Source organism: Pseudophryne corroboree, chromosome 4 (genome assembly GCF_028390025.1).
Source record: "Pseudophryne corroboree isolate aPseCor3 chromosome 4, aPseCor3.hap2, whole genome shotgun sequence".
NCBI classification, from domain to species: Eukaryota; Metazoa; Chordata; class Amphibia; order Anura; family Myobatrachidae; genus Pseudophryne; species Pseudophryne corroboree.
Genome location: NC_086447.1, coordinates 290815423 through 290838106, shown reverse-complemented (window position 1 = coordinate 290838106; position 22684 = coordinate 290815423). Strand labels below are relative to the sequence as shown.

Here is a 22684-nt window from a genome sequence, read left to right as displayed (position 1 = left end):
ACGCCAATATGCCTACTACCCCCCTACAGCACAAACACGCCACTATGCTAACTATCCAAGTATGGAGAAAACACACTAATACGCCTACTACCCCCCTACAGCACAAACACGCCAATATGTCTACTAACCGCCTACAGCACAAACACGACAATATGCCTACTATCCCCCAACAGCACAAACACACTAATATGCCTACTATCTACATACGAGGCATGCACGCCAATGATTACTATAGCCATACAACGCAAGCAATATACATATATTACTCCTACACAACATATGTTAACATAAATATCCTCAAACAACACAAACTTGTCAGTTTGCTTACTAACGTGGTACAGAGAAGACATGAAACTATCCATACTATACTCACGCGGCACAGACACCCCACTGACAATACCATGCCATAGCGACGCAGACACATCACTGTCCATACCATGCCCACGCGACGCAGACGCATCACTGTCCATACCATGCCCACGCGACGCAGACGCATCACTGTCCATACCATGCCCACGCGACGCAGACGCATCACTGTCCATACCATGCCCACGCGACGCAGACGCATCACTGTCCATACCACGCAGACGCCTCGCTGTCCATACCATGCCCACGCGACGCAGACGCCTCACTGTCCATACCATGCCCACGCGACGCAGACGCCTCACTGTCCATACCATGCCCACGCGACGCAGACGCCTCACTGTCCATACCATGCCCACGCGACGCAGACGCCTCACTGTCCATACCATGCCCACGCGACGCAGACGCCTCACTGTCCATACCATGCCCACGCGACGCAGACGCCTCACTGTCCATACCATGCCCACGCGACGCAGACGCCTCACTGTCCATACCATGCCCACGCGACGCAGACGCCTCACTGTCCATACCATGCCCACGCGACGCAGACGCCTCACTGTCCATACCATGCCCACGCGACGCAGACGCCTCACTGTCCATACCATGCCCACGCGACGCAGACGCCTCACTGTCCATATATGCCCACGCGACGCAGACGCCTCACTGTCCATACCATGCCCACGCGACGCAGACGCCTCACTGTCCATACCATGCCCACGCGACGCAGACGCCTCACTGTCCATACCATGCCCACGCGACGCAGACGCCTCACTGTCCATACCATGCCCACGCGACGCAGACGCCTCACTGTCCATACCATGCCCACGCGACGCAGACGCCTCACTGTCCATACCATGCCCACGCGACGCAGACGCCTCACTGTCCATACCATGCCCACGCGACGCAGACGCCTCACTGTCCATACCATGCCCACGCGACGCAGACGCCTCACTGTCCATACCATGCAGACGCGTCACTGTCCATACCATGCCCACGTGACGCAGATGTGTCACTGTCCATACCATGCAGACGCGACGCAGATGTGTCACTGTCCATACCATGCAGACTCGACACAGACGCACCACTGTCCATACCATGCCCAGCTTTACTACCCACAACACGCATGCACGACACTGTCCATACCATGCCCAGCTTTACTACCCACAACACGCATGCACAACACTGTCCATACCATGCCCACGCAACGCAGGCACAACACGGTCCATACTATGACCACGCCACAGACACACAAATATACATGCTATACACATTTAAAAAAAAAACAAAAAAAAACACACATTTACTTATATGCTCCCCAATCACCTGTATCCATCCGTACCACCCACCTACTCTGTCTGGCTTAAGGGATAGTGAATTCGGCAGACACAGGTCTCCATTATTACATGACTCGCAATAGTACAAATACTAAGGGGCGCTGCATCTCCCGGGGGTGTCATTACCATGGAGACCACAAAGGGGACGCGCGGGTGCGCCCTAGCAACACGCAGGTAGCTCCGGGCACGGGGCAAACAATGATATAGTACATAACCCAGCGACTATCACTGCGCACAGCCCGTCCATCGGCGTTACCCCTGAGCCCGCACAGCCAGGCACACACCTCGCTGCTCCGATCCTCCTGCTGCTGCGCCTCCTCCAGCTGACTGCAGCCTCTGCCTATAATATTATGCTGCTCAGCGCTGCTGCCTCTCTGCAGACCTACAGCCAGCGAGCAAGCACGCTGCCAGCCAGCTACCAATCACCCAGCGCCCGCCCAGTGCCGCTTCTTCGATTGGCTGATACCGCCCCTCCTGCTCGCACACTTCCGCCCGCTATTTGACAAGCGGCGTGTTTGTTATGCGATGCCTCACTCCGCAGAGGGTGTCGGGAAATGTAGTTTTTCGGCAACTAGAGAGCAGTGCCCTGACTCCTCCGGAAAACTACACTTCCCGGCAGGCCCGGCACTATCTCGCCTCTGTTTGTGGCGATCACGCCCAGTCGAAAGGTAAACTCGTCGGACTGATTCCGGGCAACGCCTTATTTCTTCTCCAGGACGGTGGACACTTTCTAGAGCGGACTTCCGGCAGCAGGGAACCCAGGTCGGTGCGGTGGTAGGATCGCGAAGCCGGGGGACCCCTCCTCGCCGGATCACAGGTAGCCGCCTCTCTGTGCAGTATTGGCCGGGGATAGAGGGCTTGTGCGCTGTGCTCTGTGTGCTGGCATTCCCGGCCGGGCCTGGATGTGTCACTGGGTGGAGGTAAAACCTCTTCCCCGGCCCCTGACTAGCAGCGTCTCCCCTGCCACCAGCCAGGCTCCCGGTGCCTGCGGCTCCCAGCCCCACTCTCATATACAGTTACCTGTTGTGATTGCCCTCTGCCACCCGTGTTACGCTTCACATATACACCGGGGGGCTGATGGTGCCGGGCAGTCTGTGAGGGATTCACCTCCCCAGCCATACCTCATAGAAGAGCCCCAAAGTGATTATTCACACTATATTGTACGTCTGGTGATTATAAGCCCCCCACCTAGTGTTGGGGTAATAATCTGCAATTTACACACCTGTGCACCACATCACTGGAGGAATATCCTATGTATTGTGGGGCCCAGTATCAATGTGTGGCCCCCTGAGAGGTGACCTACAGTAGGGGCTCCATTCCATGGTGACTACCACCTTAGCTCCCCTGATGTTAGTAATAAGGGAGCCTTGCTCTCCCAGCTAGCTTGTCCTGCACCTTAGTCTGTGACCTAGCATTAAGGTCTTCTGGCCAGTGTGCCTTGTCCTTATGAGATGTGCAGATATTGGACTGTTGCTGTCCACTCCCCAATGTGATCTAATGATCTTTCTAAATGGGAAGGCTGGAAAAAAAAAAAGAATTTGCTCGACGCACCAGTGAAACCTGTTTTCAAATTGGGATTGTCTTATTAAGATTTGTGCAAGTCTGAATTGACACTCCTTAACTTCAGGAATCCTTGACATGTATTCATTCCTCACTGGGACCTTGAAGTAATAATTAACAAGTGTGTATGGGACTATAACATGTCAACTTGTCACCATACTTCAGCCATGTGTGATGAATGTATCTGATGCAAGAGTACTAGGGCTGAAGTTTCTTTATCATGTTTGTTTTCTAGGCAAGATGATCTTCTGTCCAAGCAAGAACAACGCATCTGTTGCTTTATTTGTTAACTATTAGGAAATGCTTCACAAACTATTACCCATTTTTTTTTTAGGCAGTGGCCTTGGTGCTCTTGCCCTCAGTGTATGTACTTCTTGCAGAGCTGTATTGGCGATGGGCCTGATTCAGAGAGGTCTACGCAGTTGAGTGGTATCGGCCAATTGCACATGTGTAAGTCGCATTACACATGTGCTGCCGTAGTCCTGTTTCTGAGGTCTCAGAGAGGATTTGCAAAGTGACTTAACATTTGGGGCGGTTATGGGGAGTGGCAGTAAAATGCAGGTGTGTCTCAGCCTGGGACTGCAATTCCACATGCAGCTTCTGTTGCTCTGGCATCTCAATTACTGCAGACATGCTGTGCGACTGTGGGGCTACTCTGTAGTTTGATAGTTTACTCATCTGCATCTTTATACGCAGCCACTGGGGCTTGCAGAGCCGCCAGTGGGTGTTGTTATTACTACATTTTATGTATAAGGCACACAAGTGTCTAGCAGCACTGTACATATGACACACATTGGAACAATACAGGGTACACAGAACTTAACCTTACAGTAACTGAAAAACTAAAACTGAGCACAGGTAACGGCTAGCACCACAGTTCTCCGTACACAAATCAGCTGAGATGAAAGGAAGCAAAGGAGTAATCTGCGTTCTACTAGGGGCAGGCAGCCATTGGAAGAGAGAAACTGTAATGAGAGAGGAGATGTGGGTATAAACAGTTGCTGAGTAGGAGGGAGCTGTAATTGAAGTGAGAGAGAAGAGGGTTGTGGGAAGAAGGCCCTTCTTCAAGGAGCTAACAATCTGGTGGGGTGATAGATGTGTGAGCAAGCGGAAGGCGGCCTGGTGGCAGGAAGTATGCGCTGGCCATCTCTGCCTTGCTTAAGACTGCGGGTCAGGAAAATGGCCTTGAGACTAGGATATGTGGAAGGGTATTCTTTGATGAACAGGTTGGTTTTCAGTGCCCGTTTGAAGCTGTGCAAGGTCAAAATGCAAAATCATGCTCTTGGGTCTCAAAAACACAAAGGCTAAATATAGTATTATTGGTAACTAGTCACTATTTCAGGTGACTTAAAGGCAGGTAAGCAATGTAACAAAGCAATGAGAAAGGCTAGTCAGATTCTTTGTTGGAGGTCATTGGTTCGGCCTCATCTAAATACGGTGTTCAGTTCTGGAGGCTGTATCTCCATAAATATATAAATACTTTAGAGACTACAAAGAAGGGCAACAAAAATTGTGCATGGCCTGCAATGCAGAACTTACATGGAAAGATCTGAATATGTCTCTGGAGCAGAGAATGAAAAGGGGGGACATGGTATAAACGTTAAAATATATTAAGTTTTTTAACAAGTTAAAGGGGGAGACATTTTTCAAAGGAAACCAAGCATTAGAACACAAGGACATGCACTGAAACTGGAGGGAATTAGGTTGAAAGGAAACTTGTGGAAAAATGACTTCACAGAAAGAGTAGTGGATAGCTGGAATAGGCTCCCAGCAAAGGTGGTAGAGGCTAAGACAGAGCAATTTAAACCTGCTTGGGATGGTCATAAGCTTATCCTTACAAAGAACTAAGGGTCAAATACAGTTGAGGTTACCAATAGATATAAAAAAATAAACAAAAAAAAGGGCAGTCTAGATGGGCCAAGTAGTTCTTACTTGCCATCAAATTCTGTGACTGGGTCAGAGCATCTCCAAAACAACAGGTTTTGTGGGATATTACTGGTATGCAGTGGTTAGTACCTACCAAAAGTGTACCAAGGAAAAACCACACATGAACTGAAGACAGGGTCATGGGTCATATGTGCATGGGGAGTGAAGGCTAGCCTGTCTGGTCCTATCATACAGAAGAGCTACTGTAGCACAAATTGCAGAAAAAGGTAATGCTAGCTGTGATAGACACAGCGCATCCCAGCATGCTGTGTAGTCGCAGATCAATCTGTTTCCATGCTGATGCCTGTCTACCACTGAAAGCAGCTACAATGGGCATGTGAGCATCCAATCTGCACCATGGAGCAATGGAAGAATGTGGTCTGATCTGAAGAGCCATATTTTCTTTTACATGGCATCCTGGGGAAGAGATGACACCAGGATGCCACTGCAGGAGGAAAGCAAGCCAGCAGAGGCCGTGTGATGCTCTGGGCATTCTTCTGGGAAAGATTGGGTCCTGCATTCATGTGGATATTTGACACGTACCACCTAAACAGTGTTGTAAACCAAATACACCCCTTTGAGGCAGCTGTATTCCCTGATGGCAGTGGCTTCTTTCTGCAGGATAATGGTCCCTCCCACACGGCGAATATTCAGGAACTGTTTGAGGAACCTGGTAAAGAGTTCAAAGTGTTGAATTGGGCTCCAGATTCCAACGATCTCACTCCAATGAAGTACAAGCCGTGGTGGCACCACCTCACAACTTACAGGACTTAAGTTGGGTACACATTGAGTTATGTCATCTGATCCTGCTGCACATTAAACCTAATGATATCGAATGTATGCTAATGAAGGACAGAACAGCGATCATTCCGTCCATCATTTACGTTGTTCAGTGTGTTCCCAGGTTCTGTTATGTCAAGCCGGCGGGCCGACCTATCAGCTGGGTACACATCACTCCGGTGAGGCCTATAGAGGTCTTGAGTCCATTTGAATCCAGTAGTGTTGCGAGTTGTTTCATGAAACTTGCACACATTCTCACGAATGTGCGGTCCCAACAATTCTCCGATCCAATTATAAATGCCTATTTGCAGTACTTGCAGCGGTGGTTTGCGAATTGTTAGCCATATGCAATATGAGAGAGTGCATAAAGTGGGGTGACCTACCTGGGTCCCACAAAAGTGACAATTTTGTTAGCAGTCATATAGAAGGAATTTTTTACATTTAATTATTTTTTTTTTCAAGGTGTCAAATTTGTACTTCTTTTTTTTTTTTTTTTTTTTTTTTTTTTTTAAAGCAAAAAAGATGCTTTTGGGCCATTTTGAGGTAGCAAAAAAATATAAACAATTTTTAAGAGATGCTCCATTTTTAATAGATATTAAATGTGGGTTGCTTAAAGCAATTAAAGTTGATTTTGGGGTAGTTTATTCCATTTTTCATGACATGTAATTATTAGAACTAAGCTAATTTGAAACTTCCAATTCTCAAATTAGACATGATGGCTGGGTCGGGGGATATCCAAGGGGTTCTGCGGTGTCTCGGCATATTAACCATCTCATGTGATTGGAAAAAAATTGAGTTTACTCTGCCTGGTTCAATGCAAGTTTTTAATTGGATTGAAAAATGCGAATTTGCAGAGAATTGCAACTGGCACCTAATAGGATTGACCCCCATGACTAGATGGGTTAAAGCTGTGTTGGTAGCACATGGGGAATCTCACAATATTAGGCAGATGGTTGTAATGTCATGGCTGATTGGTGTACGGTATATAGCACATTCAAAAAAGATATAAAATAAATAAATAAACAATATTGGAAGTGGCCTTTAATCGGACACTAATTGTTAGTAAAACATGTAGGCTGTACTTTATTCTCTCAGGACATTTGAGACCTCCTGAATTGTGAGGTCACCTCAGACTTCCTGAGGAGTAGACAGCCATCCCACCCACCTAATGAAATGGTGGGACAGGGGTGCAGTGATGCTTGTATGGTTGTGTTTTTTTTTTTTTTTTTTTTTTTTTATAGAATAGTGCAGAGGTTCTCAAACACATTCTTTAAGGCACCCCAACGGTCCAGGTTTTTCAGCCACAGTGACTTAATTAATACCTCAGTCAATTTGATTTAACAATCTGTGCTGAGCCTGGATATACCTAAACCTCGGACCGTTGGGGTGCCTTGAAGCCTGCATTTGAGAACCTCTGGAACAGTGTCATCTTGGCCTTGCAGGCAGTCTCCCGGGAAGGGTACATGTGAAAGAATTATTATTATTATTATTATTATTAAATTAGTAAGCAAAGTAAAGTGTGTCTGATGCTGTGTAATTGATGGTATGCTAGATGGTGTAAAGAATATTGTGTGAAATTGCTCTGTACACATGCGTCAATGCAAATTTGCCTAATTTTTTGCCACTTAATGCGTGATTGTGTCCAGAATGAGCAGGCTCTCTAAGTACAGTAAGGGAGTGTATGCGCAATTGAAAACACATGCTGATTTAACATACATAAATACATAAATATGTGGGAGGAAGCTGTAATATAGGTGGATAGAATGGGCCAGGTGCACATAGCATGTAACGAGTGATGTAGAATATTGAATGCGCTGGAAATAAAATGGGTAACCTGGACACAAGTGGTACGTTCGTGTGTGCGGTATGTCTGGTTGCTAGCCATGTGCTAATTGTCCATAGCTCTGATCAGCCCCAATGTGACAAGCTAGATAAATACTATGTGCGCCTCAATGGGGTCGATTCTATTCGGCAACTTAAGAATAGCGCCGGGAATTAGCTCCCGACGCTATTCAATTCAGCTCCAGTTAAGTCGGCGATGTCCCGTTCTCGCCGACTTAACAGGTAGTTTTGTCAGGAGAACGGGCAATCTCCGACTTAGCTACCCGCGGCGATGCTGATTCCCGACAGAATCAGCCTCGCGCCGGCCGCGAGGCAGCACTTTTGTCGGGTTTCTTCTCTTCTTCTTTTTTTTTTTTTTTTAGGCGGGGGGGGGATCAATAGATGCTCCATATATGCCTGGGTGTGATACAGGAGATGGACATAAAAAAGATAGACAGTCATTAGGGTGACACAATTTTTTTTTTTTTTTTTAGGGGTGTTTTTAAGCCTTTTTCCCACCAATTTGTTGAAATGCGTCCCCTCGTAAACTCTCTTTGTTCGCCACAAGGTTACTAATGGTGGTAGTTAGTGACATGGATAGTCAATTTGATGAAATGTGTCCCCTCGTGGGTTTGCTTTGCTTGCCACGCTTCGGGCTCAGTGGCTCACTCCACTTCGATCGCAACAAGGTTACTAAAGGTAATAGTTTGTGACATGGATAGTAAATGCAGCAAAAGTAGAAAAAAAAACGTGTCGACCATATGTAGACACTTTGCCCCTGTCGACTTTTTGACCATCAACAACCTTTACAATAGGCTTAGCTATGTTCTCCAACTTGGCCTGTACAGATATTTGAAGCTGTTCCATTGCAATATAGGCAGACAAGTCAGTCTGTACTAACTGTAGCATGGTATAAAGTAGAGCTGCATGATCCTAACCTCCCTGGGAATCTCCACCTCCTACTCCTCCCTGTTATCAAAACCCCTAATGAAATTCTGTTAAGGGTCAGCTCTGCTGATGATGCAGTTCATGCCCATAGCAAAAGAGGTGCTGCAGGCTTCCATGGTCAGCTTGTCCTGTACAAGGCAACCTGTATAAGGTCTGCACGGAGTAAAGGGCCCCATACACTACAATGATATGTCTGAGGCGATTTCCCTTGAACTCTCCCGGGAGTGGTTCCATACGATTTGGTACATTTTGCATGCAATATATCTTATGCGATCCCAGCCATGCCTGCGGGAACTGACCTATCACGAGTGCAGCACTAACGATCTAGGGGAGCCGTTCTGACCCTCACGGGAACGCGCATCAGATCGGAAACATCCAAAATGCCCGATGTCACCCGCTATATCTGCCCGAAATTGGATGAAATCGGGCATTATCGTTCTAGTGTATGGGGCCCTTAAGATTTGGGTTAAATGGGATTATTCATATAGATCCTCTTTGAAAATGTAATTTCTCTTATGTCCTAGAGGATGCTGGGGACTCCGTAAGGACCATGGGGAATAGACGGGCTCCGCAGGAGACATGGGCACCAAAAAAGAACTTTAGGTATGGGTGTGCACTGGCTCCTCCCTCTATGCCCCTTCTCCAGACCTCAGTTTGATACTGTGCCCAGAGGAGACTGGGTGCATTACAGGGAGCTCTCCTGAGTTTCCTGAAGAAAAGTATTTTGTTAGGTTTTTTATTTTCAGGGAGACCTGCTGGCAACAGGCTCCCTGCATCGTGGGACTGAGGAGAGAGAAGCAGACCTACTTAACTGCTAGGCTCTGCTTCCTTGGCTACTGGACACCATTAGCTCCAGAGGGAGTCAGAACGCCGGTCTCCCCTTGCGGTTCGTCCCGGAGCCGCGCCGCCGTCCTCCTCGCAGAGCCGGAAGATAGAAGCCGGGTGAGTATAGGAAGACAGAAGACTTCAGAGGCGGCAGAAGACTTCAGAGCTTCACCGAGGTAACGCGCAGCGGTAACGCTGCGCGCCATTGCTCCCACACACAGCGCACACTGTTGGGTGCAGGGCGCAGGGGGGGTGCCATGGGCAGCAATGTTATACCTCTAGGACTGGCTATATATGTATACACTATATTTTGTGTTATTTAAGAGAATCCCCGCCAGTTTGTTTGAAAGAGCGGGACCGAAGCCCGCCACTGAGGGGGCGGTGCTTGTCCCTCAGCACTCACCAGCGCCATTTTCTCCACAGCACACGCTGAGAAGCTGGCTCCCCGGACTCTCCCCTGCTGATCACCGGGGACAGAGGGTTTTAAAGAAGGGGGACACACATATTTGGCGCAGTACATATATAATATAAAGAGCGCTATATCTGGGTAATTTTTTCCAGGGTTATTGGTGCGGGGTGTGTGCTGGCATACTCTCTCTCTGTCTCTCCAAAGGGCCTTGTGGGGGATCTATCTCCAGATTAGAGATTTCCCTGAGTGTGTGCAGTGTCGGTACGTGCGTGTCAGCATGTCTGAAGCGGAAGGCTCTCCTAGGGATGAGGTGGAGCGCATGAGTGTGGTGTCTCCGTCGGCAACGCCGACACATGACTGGTTGGATATGTGGAATGTTTTAAATGCAAATGTAAATTTATTGCACAAACGTTTGGACAAAGCAGAGTCCAGGGAAATGTACAGGGGGTCATGCACTGCCTTTCCCTATGTCACAGGGGCCTTCTGGGTCCACTTTCTCCAGTAGTAGACACTGATACCGACACGGATTCTGAATCCAGTGTCGACTATGATGATGCGAGGTTGCAGCCAAAATTGGCAAAGAGTATTCATTATATGATTATTGCTATAAAGGATGTGCTGCATATTACAGATGACCCTGCTGTACCTAATCCAAGGGTCCACATGTTTAAAGAAAAGAAGCCTGAGGTTACTTTTCCCCCTTCTTATGAATTAAATGAGTTATTTGAAAGTGCTTGGGAAACTCCAGACAAGAAACTGCAGATTCCCAAAAGGATTCTTATGGCGTATCCTTTCCCGATCAAGGACAGGTTACGGTGGGAATCCTCCCCAAGGGTGGACAAAGCACTGACGCGCCTTTCCAAAAAGGTGGCGTTACCGTCTCAGGATACCGCAACCCTCAGGGATCCTGCTGATCGCAAGCAGGAGACTACCTTGAAGTCAATTTACACACATACTGGTACATTACTCAGGCCGGCAATAGCGTCTGCTTGGGTTTGTAGCGCTGTAATAGCGTGGACCGATACCTTATCTGCTGATATTGATATGATGGATAAGGAAACTATTTTATTGACCTGGGCCATATTAAAGATGCGGTCATTTATATGAGAGAGGCTCAGAGGGATGTGGGCATACTGGGTTCCAGAGCGAACGCTATGGCGATTTCTGTTAGGCGAGCACTGTAGACCCGACAGTGGACGGGTGATGCCGACTCGAAACGGCATATGGAGGTTTTGCCTTACAAGGGTGAGGAATTGTTTGGGGAAGGTCTCGCGGACCTAGTTTCCACGGCTACTGCGGGTAAATCAACTTTTTTACCTTATGTTTCCTCACAGCCTAAGAAAGCGCCACATTATCAGATGCAGTCCTTTCGGTCGCATAAATCCAAGAGAGCTCGGGGATCTTCCTTTCTTGCCAGAGGTAAGGGCAAGGGGAAAAAGCTGCCAGCTACAGCCAATTCCCAGGAACAGAAGTCCTCCCCGGCTTCTACTAAATCCACCGCATGACGCTGGGGCTTCGCTGAGGAAGTCCGCTCCAGTGGGGGCACATCTTCGACTTTTCAGCCAAATCTGGGCTCACTCTCGGGTGGATCCCTGGGCAATAGGCATTGTTTCCCAGGGGTACAAGCTGGAATTCGAAGAGGTGCCTCCTCGCCGGTTTTTCAAATCTGCACTGCCAGCTTCTTCCCCAGAGAGGGAGGTAGTTTTGGCAGCGATTCAAAAGTTGTGCCTTCAACAAGTGGTGGTCAAAGTTCCCCTGCTTCAACAGGGGATGGGCTATTACTCAATCCTATTTGTGGTCCCGAAACCGGACGGTTCGGTCAGACCCATTCTGAATTTAAAATCCTTAAACCTATACTTAGAGGTTCAAATTCAAGATGGAATCGCTCAGAGCAATCATCGCAAGCCTGGAAGGGGGAGATTATATGGTGTCCCTAGACATAAAGGATGCATACCTTCATGTCCCCATATATCAACCTCATCAGGCGTTCCTGAGATTTGTTGTGCAGGATTGTCATTACCAGTTTCAGACGTTGCCGTTTGGGCTTTCCACGGAAAGAGGATTTTTACCAAATTAATGGCAGAAATGATGGTGCTCCTGCGCAAGCAGGGTGTCACAATTATCCCATACTTGGACGATCTCCTGATAAAAGCGAGATGGAGAGAACAGTTGCTGGACAGCGTTTCACTCTCCCTGAGGGTGTTGCAACAGCACGGTTGGATTCTCAATCTACCGAAGTCAGTTAGTTCCAACGACCCGATTGCCTTTCTTAGGCATGATTCTGGACACGGAACAAAAGAGGGTTTTTCTCCCGATGGAAAAGGCCCAGGAACTTCAGAGCTTGGTCAGGGACCTGTTGAAGCCAGACAGGGTGTCGGTACATCACTGCACTCTAGTTCTGGGAAAAATGGTGGCGTCTTACGAGGCCATTCCTTTCGGCAGGTTCCATGCAAGGACTTTTCAGGGGGACCTTCTGGACAAGTGGTCCGGGTCACATCTACAGATTCATCAGATGATCCGCCTGTCCCCCAGGGCCAGGGTATCTCTCCTGTGATGGCTGCAGAGTGCTCACCTTCTAGAGGGTCGCAGGTTCGGCATTCAGGACTGGGTTCTGGTAACCACGGACGCGAGCCTCCGAGGTTCGGGAGCAGTCACGCAGAGAAGAAACTTCCAGGGTCTGTGGTCAAGCCAGGAAGCTTGTCTGCACATCAATGTGCTGGAATTAAGGGCCATATACAACGGCCTTCGTCAAGCGGAGACCTTACTTCGAGGTCTACCTGTTATGATTCAGGCAGACCACATCACAGCAGTGGCTCATGTAAACCGCCAAGGCGGCACAAGGAGCAGAGTGGCAATGGCAGAAGCCTCAAAGATTCTTCGATGGGCGGAGAGTCATGTAAGCGCTCTGACAGCAGTCTTCATTCCGGGAGTGGACAACTGGGAAGCAGACTTCCTAAGCAGACACGATATGCATCCAGGAGAGTGGGGACTTCATCAAGAAGTCTTTGCAGAGATTGCAAGTCAGTGGGGACTGCCTCAAATAGACATGATGGCTTCACGCCTCAACAAGAAACTTCTGAGATATTGCGCCAGGTCAAGGGACCCTCAGGTGGTTGCAGTGGACGCACTGGTGACACCGTGGGTGTTTCAGTCGGTCTATGTGTTCCCCCCTCTTCCTCTCATCTCAAAGATACTGAGAATCATAAGACGAAGAGGGGTTCAGACAATTCTCATTGTTCCAGATTGGCCTCGAAGGGCCTGGTGTACGGATCTGCAGGAAATGCTCACAGAAGATCCGTGGCCTCTTCCTCTCAGGGAAGACCTGTTACAACAAGGGCCCTGTCTGTTCCAGAACTTACCGCGACTGCGTTTGACGGCATGGCGGTTGAACGCAGGATCCTAGCAGAGAAGGGCATTCCGGATAAGGTCATTCCTACTCTGATAAAGGCTAGGAAGGAGGTGACCGTGAAACATTATCACCGTATCTGGAAGAAATATGTGTCTTGGTGCGAAGCCAGGACTGCTCCTCCGGAAGAATTCCATCTGGGCCGTTTTATCCAGTTCCTGCAAACTGGAGTGAATTTGGGCCTAAAATTAGGCTCCATTAAGGTTCAGATTTCGGCTCTATCCATTTTCTTTCAAAAGGAATTGGCTTCTCTTCCAGAAGTCCAGACTTTTGTGAAAGTGGTGCTGCATATCCAGCCTCCTTTTGTGCCTCCGGTGGCACCATGGGACCTTAACGTGGTGTTACGGTTTATTAAGTCTCACTGGTTTGAACCTCTTCAAACCGTTGAATTGAAGTATCTCGCTTGGAAAGTGGTCATGTTATTGGCCTTGGCTTCGGCGCGGCGAGTGTCCGAGTTGGCGGCTTTGTCTCACAAAAGCCCTTATCTGATTTTCCATGTGGATAGAGCGGAGTTGCGGACTCGTCCTCAATTTTTGCCTAAGGTGGTTTCTTCTTTTCATATGAACTAACATATTGTGGTGCCTGTGGCTACTAGGGACGTGGAGGATTCCGGGTCCCTGGATGTGGCCAGGGCATTGAAAATTTATGTGGCCAGAATGGCTCGGGTTAGGAAAACAGAGGCCCTGTTTATCCTGTATGCAGCCAACAAGGTTGGCGCCCCTGCTTCTAAGCAGACTATTGCTCGCTGGATCTGTAACACGATTCAGCAGGCTCGTTCTACGGCTGGATTGCCGTTACCAAATTCGGTAAAGGCCCATTCCACTAGGAAGTTGGGCTCTTCTTGGGCGGCTGCCCGAGGTGTCTCGGCATTACAGCTTTGCCGAGCGGCGACTTGGTCGGGTTCAAACACTTTTGCAAAATTCTACAAGTTTGATACCCTGGCTGAGGAGGACCTCCTGTTTGCTCATTCGGTGCTGCAGAGTCATCCGCACTCTCCCGCCCGTTTTGGGGCTTTGGTATAGTCCCCATGATCCTTACGGAGTCCCGAGCATCCTCTAGGACGTAAGAGAAAATAAGATTTTAAACCTACTGGTAAATCCTTTTTCTCCTAGTCCGTAGAGGATGCTGGGCGCCCGTCCCAGTGCGGACAACATCCTGCAAGACTTGTATAGAATTGTTGCTTACATAAGGGTTCTGTTTCAGTTTGGATCAGTCTCGGACTGATACTGGTTTTTGTTTCATACTGTTGACTGGTTCGTATTTTCCATGTTATACGGTGTGAATGGTGTGGCTGGTATGAATCTTGCCCTTGGATTTCCAAAATCCTTTCCTCGTACTGTACGTCTCCTCTGGGCACAGTTTCTCTAACTGAGTTCTGGAGGAGGGACATAGAGGGAGGAGCCAGTGCACACCCATACCTAAAGTTCTTTTTTGGTGCCTATGTCTCCTGCGGAGCCTGTCTATTCCCCATGGTCCTTACGGAGTCCCCAGCATCCTCTACGGACTAGGAGAAAAAGATTTACCGGTAGGTTTAGAATCTTATTTATTGGCTGCCACCCCTTTTTTTCCTTACATTTTTTTAATTTTTATTTTTTATTCTCTTCTCCGTGACTGGTAGATGATCAGTGTCATGCATACTATGACGCAGGCGATTGATCTGGAGTAATGACAGTTTTGTATGGCACCAAGGACGCCTCTATATGCATTAACACTATCCTCTTGTATAGAAGTATGTAATTCTGCCCAGGAAGTTTCCCTTGCATGTGAGATTGACATTAGTAGGAACTGACCATACTGCTTTGATCTGACAAGAAAGAAAAGAATGATACACCAGACGCCACAGGAACTTTGTGATTGCACTGTCATGATAAATTGTAGGATGCTTGGCATCACTAAGGTTCTGAGTTCTTATAAATCCTTTTTGCTTGTGAATGTAAAGGTTTTATCGTTATTTTGCTCTATAGGAGGCTCTGACTGTGAAGCAGTCCCCAGACAGGGAGACTGAGATTGGTCATTTTACAGAAACAAGAAAACCTTACAAAGGCAGCCATCGATATAGAGATTTGCTTTATTGCATTCCCTTGGGGTGGCACATAGTGTACACAGACTTTTAATCCATCAGTCTACTGTGACAATCTTGTCATTTATTAAAAAAAAAAAAATTCTAACCTTTCTGTCTGGAATGTTGCAGTAGTGGTGAAATATGTGACTTCTGTTTTGTCACTATTATGTGGGTGCTGCTTGTGTTTGCACTAGGGTGGCCAATCCCGGGATCAGCGGGATCCCGGCCTAAAATTGGCTGGGATTCAATCCCGGGATTGGAGCTTCCAATCCCGGGGATTTCGGGATTGGCCAGTCATTTTTAGATTTTTATATGCCAGGCAGCGTTGAGCATACTCAAGAGGCTCAGACGCTGCCCGGCTCCCCCTGCTCACCTCCTGTTGGCTCTGGCTGGGCGCTCTGCGCACCATGACATGAAGTCGGAGGTCACGCTGCGCTGCCACCCACCAGACCTCTTTACCCTGCACTTTCCGTCTGCCTGATGTTAAGGAAGTGTCTCGCCCTCCCATCCATCCAAATTGCAGTGAGTTATCTGGGCTAGTGAGGGCAAGGGGGGTGGGTCCCATTGAAAAGCAGCCTATCCCGGGAATCCTGGGTTTGATTAACTTTTATATTATTTTTCAATCTTGATTCCTGGGATTGAAAAAATGGCCTGGGATTGGCCACCCTAGTTTGCACATGTTTTGTGATGTGCTTTGGGAGGTGGACTTGTATGGTGATTGGTGTTTGTGCAGGCGGGGGAGTCTCTATTTAAATTAAGGGAAAAATAATATTAAGATTAGATATAGAACTGATACTATAATTAACAAACAAGAAGAATCCGTTCCCTCTTCTGGGGCATATATTACAACCGGTATTGCAGGTACAGTGTGCTTTTTTTTTTTTGTATGTGCACGTCTAACTAAAATCGTCCACATATATGAGCACTAATCTGTCCCAAATGAAGTTCTTAAAGTACCAGTGACACCCCTCCATAGGGTGAGCATTGCGGTAGGTGTGGTGACAGCTACAGCCTGAACACACCTCGTATGGAGAACTGTTTAAGGAAGGAAAACTATGGTACATGTTTAAAGCCCTATTATGCCACAAATCCCTCCTTCCAGTTTACTAGCCAGAACCATTTAAGTGAAGGTTGCATAATACAGCATTGTTTTGTGACCATGAAATGCTGACACGTTCTACAACTTAATGCTGGAGTTAATAGGGCATCTTGTCTGAAAAAGAGGGTGTTTTGTAAGATTGTAACTAGCTGCTGCCACCACCAGGCCCCTGCTCCTGCACTTTGGACAATTTACTGTACTTCCGTGTGTATGTGTGTGATCGCACAGGTTGGTGAAGGCAAATTAGCCACGGTCTGCTTTCTATGGGCCAGTGCTGCTGGTAGCTGGAAGAAAACGGAGCTTAGATGCAATGGGATTAACCTCAGGAAAGCTGGAGCATGGTTAAACCTTTGTCGCTTAACTTAGTCACAGGATACAAGGATATGCAGTGTCTTAACGCAAAAAGATGTATACTAGTGCAATAAAATGTTGTTTTTTTTTTAAAGTAAATTCTTCGTTGAAGGTATAAGGACTATTGCAGCAAACAGATGTTCTTGGAAATTTTATATGAAACAAACTTTTGAGCTCTGTCCTTTTATACAGTACTGGGACAGAATATAGCAGGGGGTAGTCCAGCCTTTTAGCCAATACAACTTGTGCTTGTACTGTCTACATGTCGTATTGCGAATTGACAGAAGAGTATTCTTGGCAGAAAATCTGGGAGAGGGGTGATATTTCTACATCTCCCACCTAGAATATTTCTCGAGATCTGCGCCAGAGACGGGCTATTCTTTCTGGGCAAAAATGGTTTCCAGAGTGTGGGCAGCAATCTCCCTGCTACTGATGATGCTGGAAAATTCAGTGTTCCAGAGTAGACATTAGATGAATGGAAATGCCAGCCCTGTCTGTTCTGCCTTTCATTCGTTTGCTGTGTTGGTCATTTTGGCTCACGGTGGGCAGTGATTTGGCCACAGATAGAATAATAAGCCTTTGGGTCATGAAAAATTGGTGTAAAGCTACAGCACTAAAAATTATTTGTTTTCTCTAATTTATGTTTGACACGTTAGTTATATATGTAGCATCTTTTAGACAGTCTATGAAAAGTGTTTTTGTTTGTTTTTTAATATTCAAATATATGAATGTGTTAAGAGCAGTGTTCAGTACCCAGACCAATTTTACATATGTTTAGCAATTTTGGACAGATCACTTGGTCATCAAGAGCAGACAATGTTAAGAGTGCCTACGGGAAGAGCTGATTAAACCCTGACCTTTGTCCTCTCTTTGAGACAACATTGTAAGAGCATTCATTGATTGTCTCAGCGCTTCCCTGCCGCATTGTGTAATATGTACTTGCTGTAAATAAGCATTCCCGTATACCTGTATTGTATTTTAACGAGTGTTAACACTTTGGAGCATAGTAGACAATGTAGAAATTGCCATAAAGCAAATGCTCATCTGAAAGTTTGCATGTACAGGACAAGTTGCGTGCTTGTCTTACTATCGCTGTAAGTGTGTTTAACAGTGTTTGAGACCGTGCAGTAAACACTTAAAAATCAGGAGAATGTACAAGGCCAAAATGTTGGTTTCACTGTAAAGTTAATACTGTTAAGGGGGTACACACGTAGAGATCCGTGTTTAAAATCTAAGCAATCTGACTAGATTGCTTAGATTTTAAGCACGGATCTGTTGTGTGTGTGTGTGCGTGTGTGTGTGTGTGTGTGCGCCCCTGCTAGATTGAGCCTGCATGCAGGCTCAATCTAGCGGGTCGCTCACTTCAGTGCTGTGTGAAGTGAGCGGCCCTCCCTTGTCGTCCCCCCTCGCTCAGCACATTGCGCTGTGCTGGGCGGGGTGGGGGGGGGAGTTGTGTGCTGAGCGGTCTGTGTTAAGATCGCTCAGCACCCATCTCTCCCGTCAGTACTGTCCTTTAGTGCATTTTGGGGGAAATGGTCACTGTCGGATTATTGAAGATATGACCATATGTAACCATTTTAACCAAGAGTTAGAAGCAGGCTGATGGGGTACAACTTTTCCAGAAAAGTGACCTATATGAGCTTGGCCTCGCAAGGCGTATGAGCACTGCAGTACAGTATTCATTTTGGTTCACTGCCAGCTCTTCTCAGCAGTGCCTACGCTCTGCAATTATGGGGTGGATACCAGTGGACCCAAGGCTTCCCCCTGCAGAATATTATGTAGTTGCATAGTTAACCAGATTTTGGATCACGTTGTAGAACAGCTGCTGTGGTGCAGCATCTGAACAAGCGGCTATGTCAATCAGCTGATCAGAGGGCAAGTATTTAATGCTAGATTTATTTATGAAAATTGAACAGCAGTAATTTAGAAATCTCCCTTATCTGGTCACACAATACAAAAGCCTGGAACCCCTCTGTCTAACTGCTCTGACTTTGTAACTACTTTGTTCCTTACCTGTTTCATCAGCTGACCCATGATTCCAGAGCATGTAGGTAGCGGGCAAACAAGCACTACTCTGCTGAGCTCTGCCTACTAGGGAACCACTCGAGTTGGCTTGCATAAGGGGAGAGAATTATATTGATCATTGGTGCCATCTCTGCTAATCCTTTTAATCATTCATTCCTTTTTTTTTTTTTCCCCTTTTTCTTCAGGGTGGCATTGAACCATTTCTTGCACAAGTAAGAACGACTAGATCGAGCACACTGAATGAAGTTATCTGCTTCCATAGCACCATATTCTAACAGCCTGGTCTCTTTGAATGAGGATGACAATGGAAGAGATGAAGAATGAAGCAGAGACCACTTCTATGGTTTCCATGCCCCTGTATGCGGTTATGTATCCAGTTTTTAATGAGGTTGGTGTTGATTTCACAAAGCCGCTGTTAACATATCAGAAGGTTGCTACATTTTGGGACTTCATGCTACAATACTTTGTAAAAGAAAAAGGGGGAGTTAATGTTTGGACTAAGGTCTAGTGAGTGGATAGGCCACTGCAGTGAGTTGAATCAATGAGGTGTTACTGGAATCCTTCTAGGATCCCCCTACTATTGAGGCATTATCTATATTTGAATATTTATACAAACCTACCATTAAACCATGCACGTGATCCAGAAAGATACTACTTGGCATAGATTTGTGACTTTTGACACAGGGGGTTATTCAGGTTTGTTAGCAAACCAAAAAAAGTTAGCAAATGGGCTAAATCATGCTGCACTGCAGGTGGGGCAGATGTAACATGTGCAGAGAGAGTTAGATTTTGGTGGGTTATATTGTTTCTATGCATGGTAAATACGGACTGCTTAATTTCTACACTACAATTTAGATTTCAGTTTGAACACACCCCACCCAAATCTAAATCTCTTTGCGCATGGTACATTTCCCTATAGATTGTAAGCTTGCGAGCAGGGCCTTCCTACCTCTGTCTGTCTGTTTTTACCCAGTTTTGTTCTATTACTGTTGTTCTAATTGTAAAGCGCAACGGAATATGCTGCGCTATATAAGAAACTGTTAATAAATAAATGAATAATAAATCTGCCCCACCTGCGGTGCAGCATAGTTTTGGCCAATTGCTAACTTATTTGGTTTGCTAACAAACCTGAATAGGGCCCATAGTGTGGGCCTTTCTTCATTTGTAAATGGCAGGATCTGCCTTAGTTGGAAGTAGTTGCATCTTGTTTAGATTAGTAGCTGCTACACCCTGACCACTAATAGTTTTATGGTTTGTGCATTTTGATAAGTTCCTATTTTCACCGCAAGTGCAGTGGGCTGTGTTACCATGGACTTGCTGTCTAATAACCACTTAACTGATGATTTTCGCTTCAAAAGCGTTAACATTGTTTTTTTTTTTATTTATTTTATTTAATAAAGTTGAAAAAGTATTTTTAAAAATATTTAAACATTATATTATGCACATCTACAGAACGGATCTCCTCGTCAAAAACGGGGGGACAGGGTGGGACAACGCAGTTGCATGAAATCTGACCATGCCAGTTAAGTGGTTAAGGCTCATTGTAGGTGAGGTTGGCGAGTTGTGGCAGTACGTGGGATGAAAATCCCTGCTATTCATTATAATCCTTTTGAAATCAAGAAAATTTAATTTTATTCATATGGTTCCGGCACATTTTTTTTTTGTCGGGCATTGTCATAACCATTGCCTCTTTAGAGGAGATCCTGGTCTGAATGATACCCCTTTTTCTCAGTTTGTCATGAACACATTCCTTAGACAGTCCTCATACAACTATCCTTGGACAGTCATTCAGATGTTGTTCTACCACTCTTGTGATGACACACACCCTAACAATGGGAATAGGGTGAGGTTAACATTGGCATGGTTAAATTATTTACTTATCATACAGCTTTGGTCAAAAATGCTGTATGCACATCTGAAATCTATGTACTCTACAGGGGCAAGGGCCTTCTGCTGTTAACCCTGTCTGTGTTGTTTTGCTCCACGCGTTAAAAGTACTAATGAATTTCTAGTTGCATCTGCTTTTTCTCTTTGTACTTTGCACAAGAAAAAATGACATACTGAAACAAAAACAGAACCACAGATGGACATTAATGTTAAGTCTAGACCCCACTGTTGAGGGATACGTGTGGGAAGGACCTAACGCCCCCAGAGTTTATGGAAGTAGAACTGAAGGGCCACAGGTATAAAGGAATACTATGTGTGGGGATTTCGATGTTCTACTGGGAACTGAGTTGAAAATTTTATTTTTTAAGGATTCTTTGACCTTAGTGACATGTAGGCTCTATATAGTGTAACCAGGTCGACACCTATGAAGTCCTAGGATGTAGTAAAGCTGTCCATTGCTATGTTTTCTCTATCGTCCTAGTGGATGCTGGGGTTCCTGAAAGGACCATGGGGAATAGCGGCTCCGCAGGAGACAGGGCACAAAAAGTAAAGCTTTCCGATCAGGTGGTGTGCACTGGCTCCTCCCCCTATGACCCTCCTCCAAGCCTCAGTTAGATTTTTGTGCCCGGCCGCGAAGGGTGCAATCTAGGTGGCTCTCCTAAAGAGCTGCTTAGAAAAGTTTAGCTTAGGTTTTTTATTTTACAGTGAGTCCTGCTGGCAACAGGATCACTGCAACGAGGGACTTAGGGGAGAAGAAGTGAACTCACCTGCGTGCAGGATGGATTGGCTTCTTGGCTACTGGACATCAGCTCCAGAGGGACGATCACAGGTACAGCCTGGATGGTCACCGGAGCCTCGCCGCCGGCCCCCTTGCAGATGCTGAAACAAGAAGAGGTCCAGAATCGGCGGCAGAAGACTCCTCAGTCTTCTAAAGGTAGCGCACAGCACTGCAGCTGTGCGCCATTTTCCTCTCAGCACACTTCACACGGCAGTCACTGAGGGTGCAGGGCGCTGGGAGGGGAGCGCCCTGGGAGGCAAATGAAAACCTATTTGGCTAAAAAATACCTCACATATAGCCTCCGGGGGCTATATGGAGATATTTAACCCCTGCCAGAATCCACTAAAGAGCGGGAGACGAGCCCGCCGTAAAAGGGGCGGGGCCTATCTCCTCAGCACACAGCGCCATTTTCCTTACACAGCTCCGCTGGTCAGGACGGCTCCCAGGTCTCTCCCCTGCACTGCACTACAGAAACAGGGTAAAACAAGAGAGGGGGGGCAAAATAGTGGCAAAAATTATATTATAAAAGCAGCTATACAGGGAGCACTTATTATAAGGCTATCCCTGTCATATATATAGCGCTTTGGTGTGTGCTGGCAGACTCTCCCTCTGTCTCCCCAAAGGGCTAGTCGGGTCCTGTCTTCGTTAAGAGCATTCCCTGTGTGTCTGCTGTGTGTCGGTACGTGTGTGTCGACATGTATGAGGACGATATTGGTGTGGAGGCGGAGCAATTGCCAAATATGGGGATGTCACCTCCTAGGGGGTCGACACCAGAATGGATGCCTTTATTTATGGAATTACGGGATAGTGTCAACACGCTAAAGCAGTCGTTTGACGACATGAGACGGCCGGACAATCAATTAGTGCCTGTCCAGGCGCCTCAAACACCGTCAGGGGCTGTAAAACGCCCTTTGCCTCAGTCGGTCGACACAGACCCAGACACAGGCACTGATTCCAGTGGCGACGGTGACGAATCAACCGTATTTTCCAGTAGGGCCACACGTTATATGATTTTGGCAATGAAGGAGGCGTTACATTTAGCTGATACTACAGGTACCACTAAACAGGGTATTATGTGGGGTGTGAAAAAACTACCTATAGTTTTTCCTG

At 46.8% G+C, this 22684-nt stretch overlaps 2 protein-coding genes across 4 annotated transcripts in view; one reads left to right on the top strand and one right to left on the bottom strand.

Annotated features, from left to right (window-relative positions):
* SERPINI1 (serpin family I member 1) overlaps nt 1-2135 on the bottom strand; it is a 164984-nt gene extending 162849 nt beyond the window's left edge. For 2 of the 3 annotated variants that reach the window (XM_063916193.1, XM_063916194.1), the window contains exon 1: nt 1982-2135. The gene's annotated coding sequence lies outside the window, so the exon portion shown is untranslated. The remainder of the gene's footprint in view (nt 1-1981) is intronic. The other variant, XM_063916192.1, reaches the window with a different exon arrangement.
* Nucleotides 2136-2325: 190 nt separating this feature from the next.
* PDCD10 (programmed cell death 10) overlaps nt 2326-22684 on the top strand; it is a 67628-nt gene continuing 47269 nt past the window's right edge. The window contains exons 1-2 of the mRNA XM_063916195.1: nt 2326-2514; nt 19095-19297. Coding sequence (XP_063772265.1) covers nt 19202-19297 — 96 coding nt within the window. The 5' untranslated portion in view covers nt 2326-2514; nt 19095-19201. The remainder of the gene's footprint in view (nt 2515-19094; nt 19298-22684) is intronic.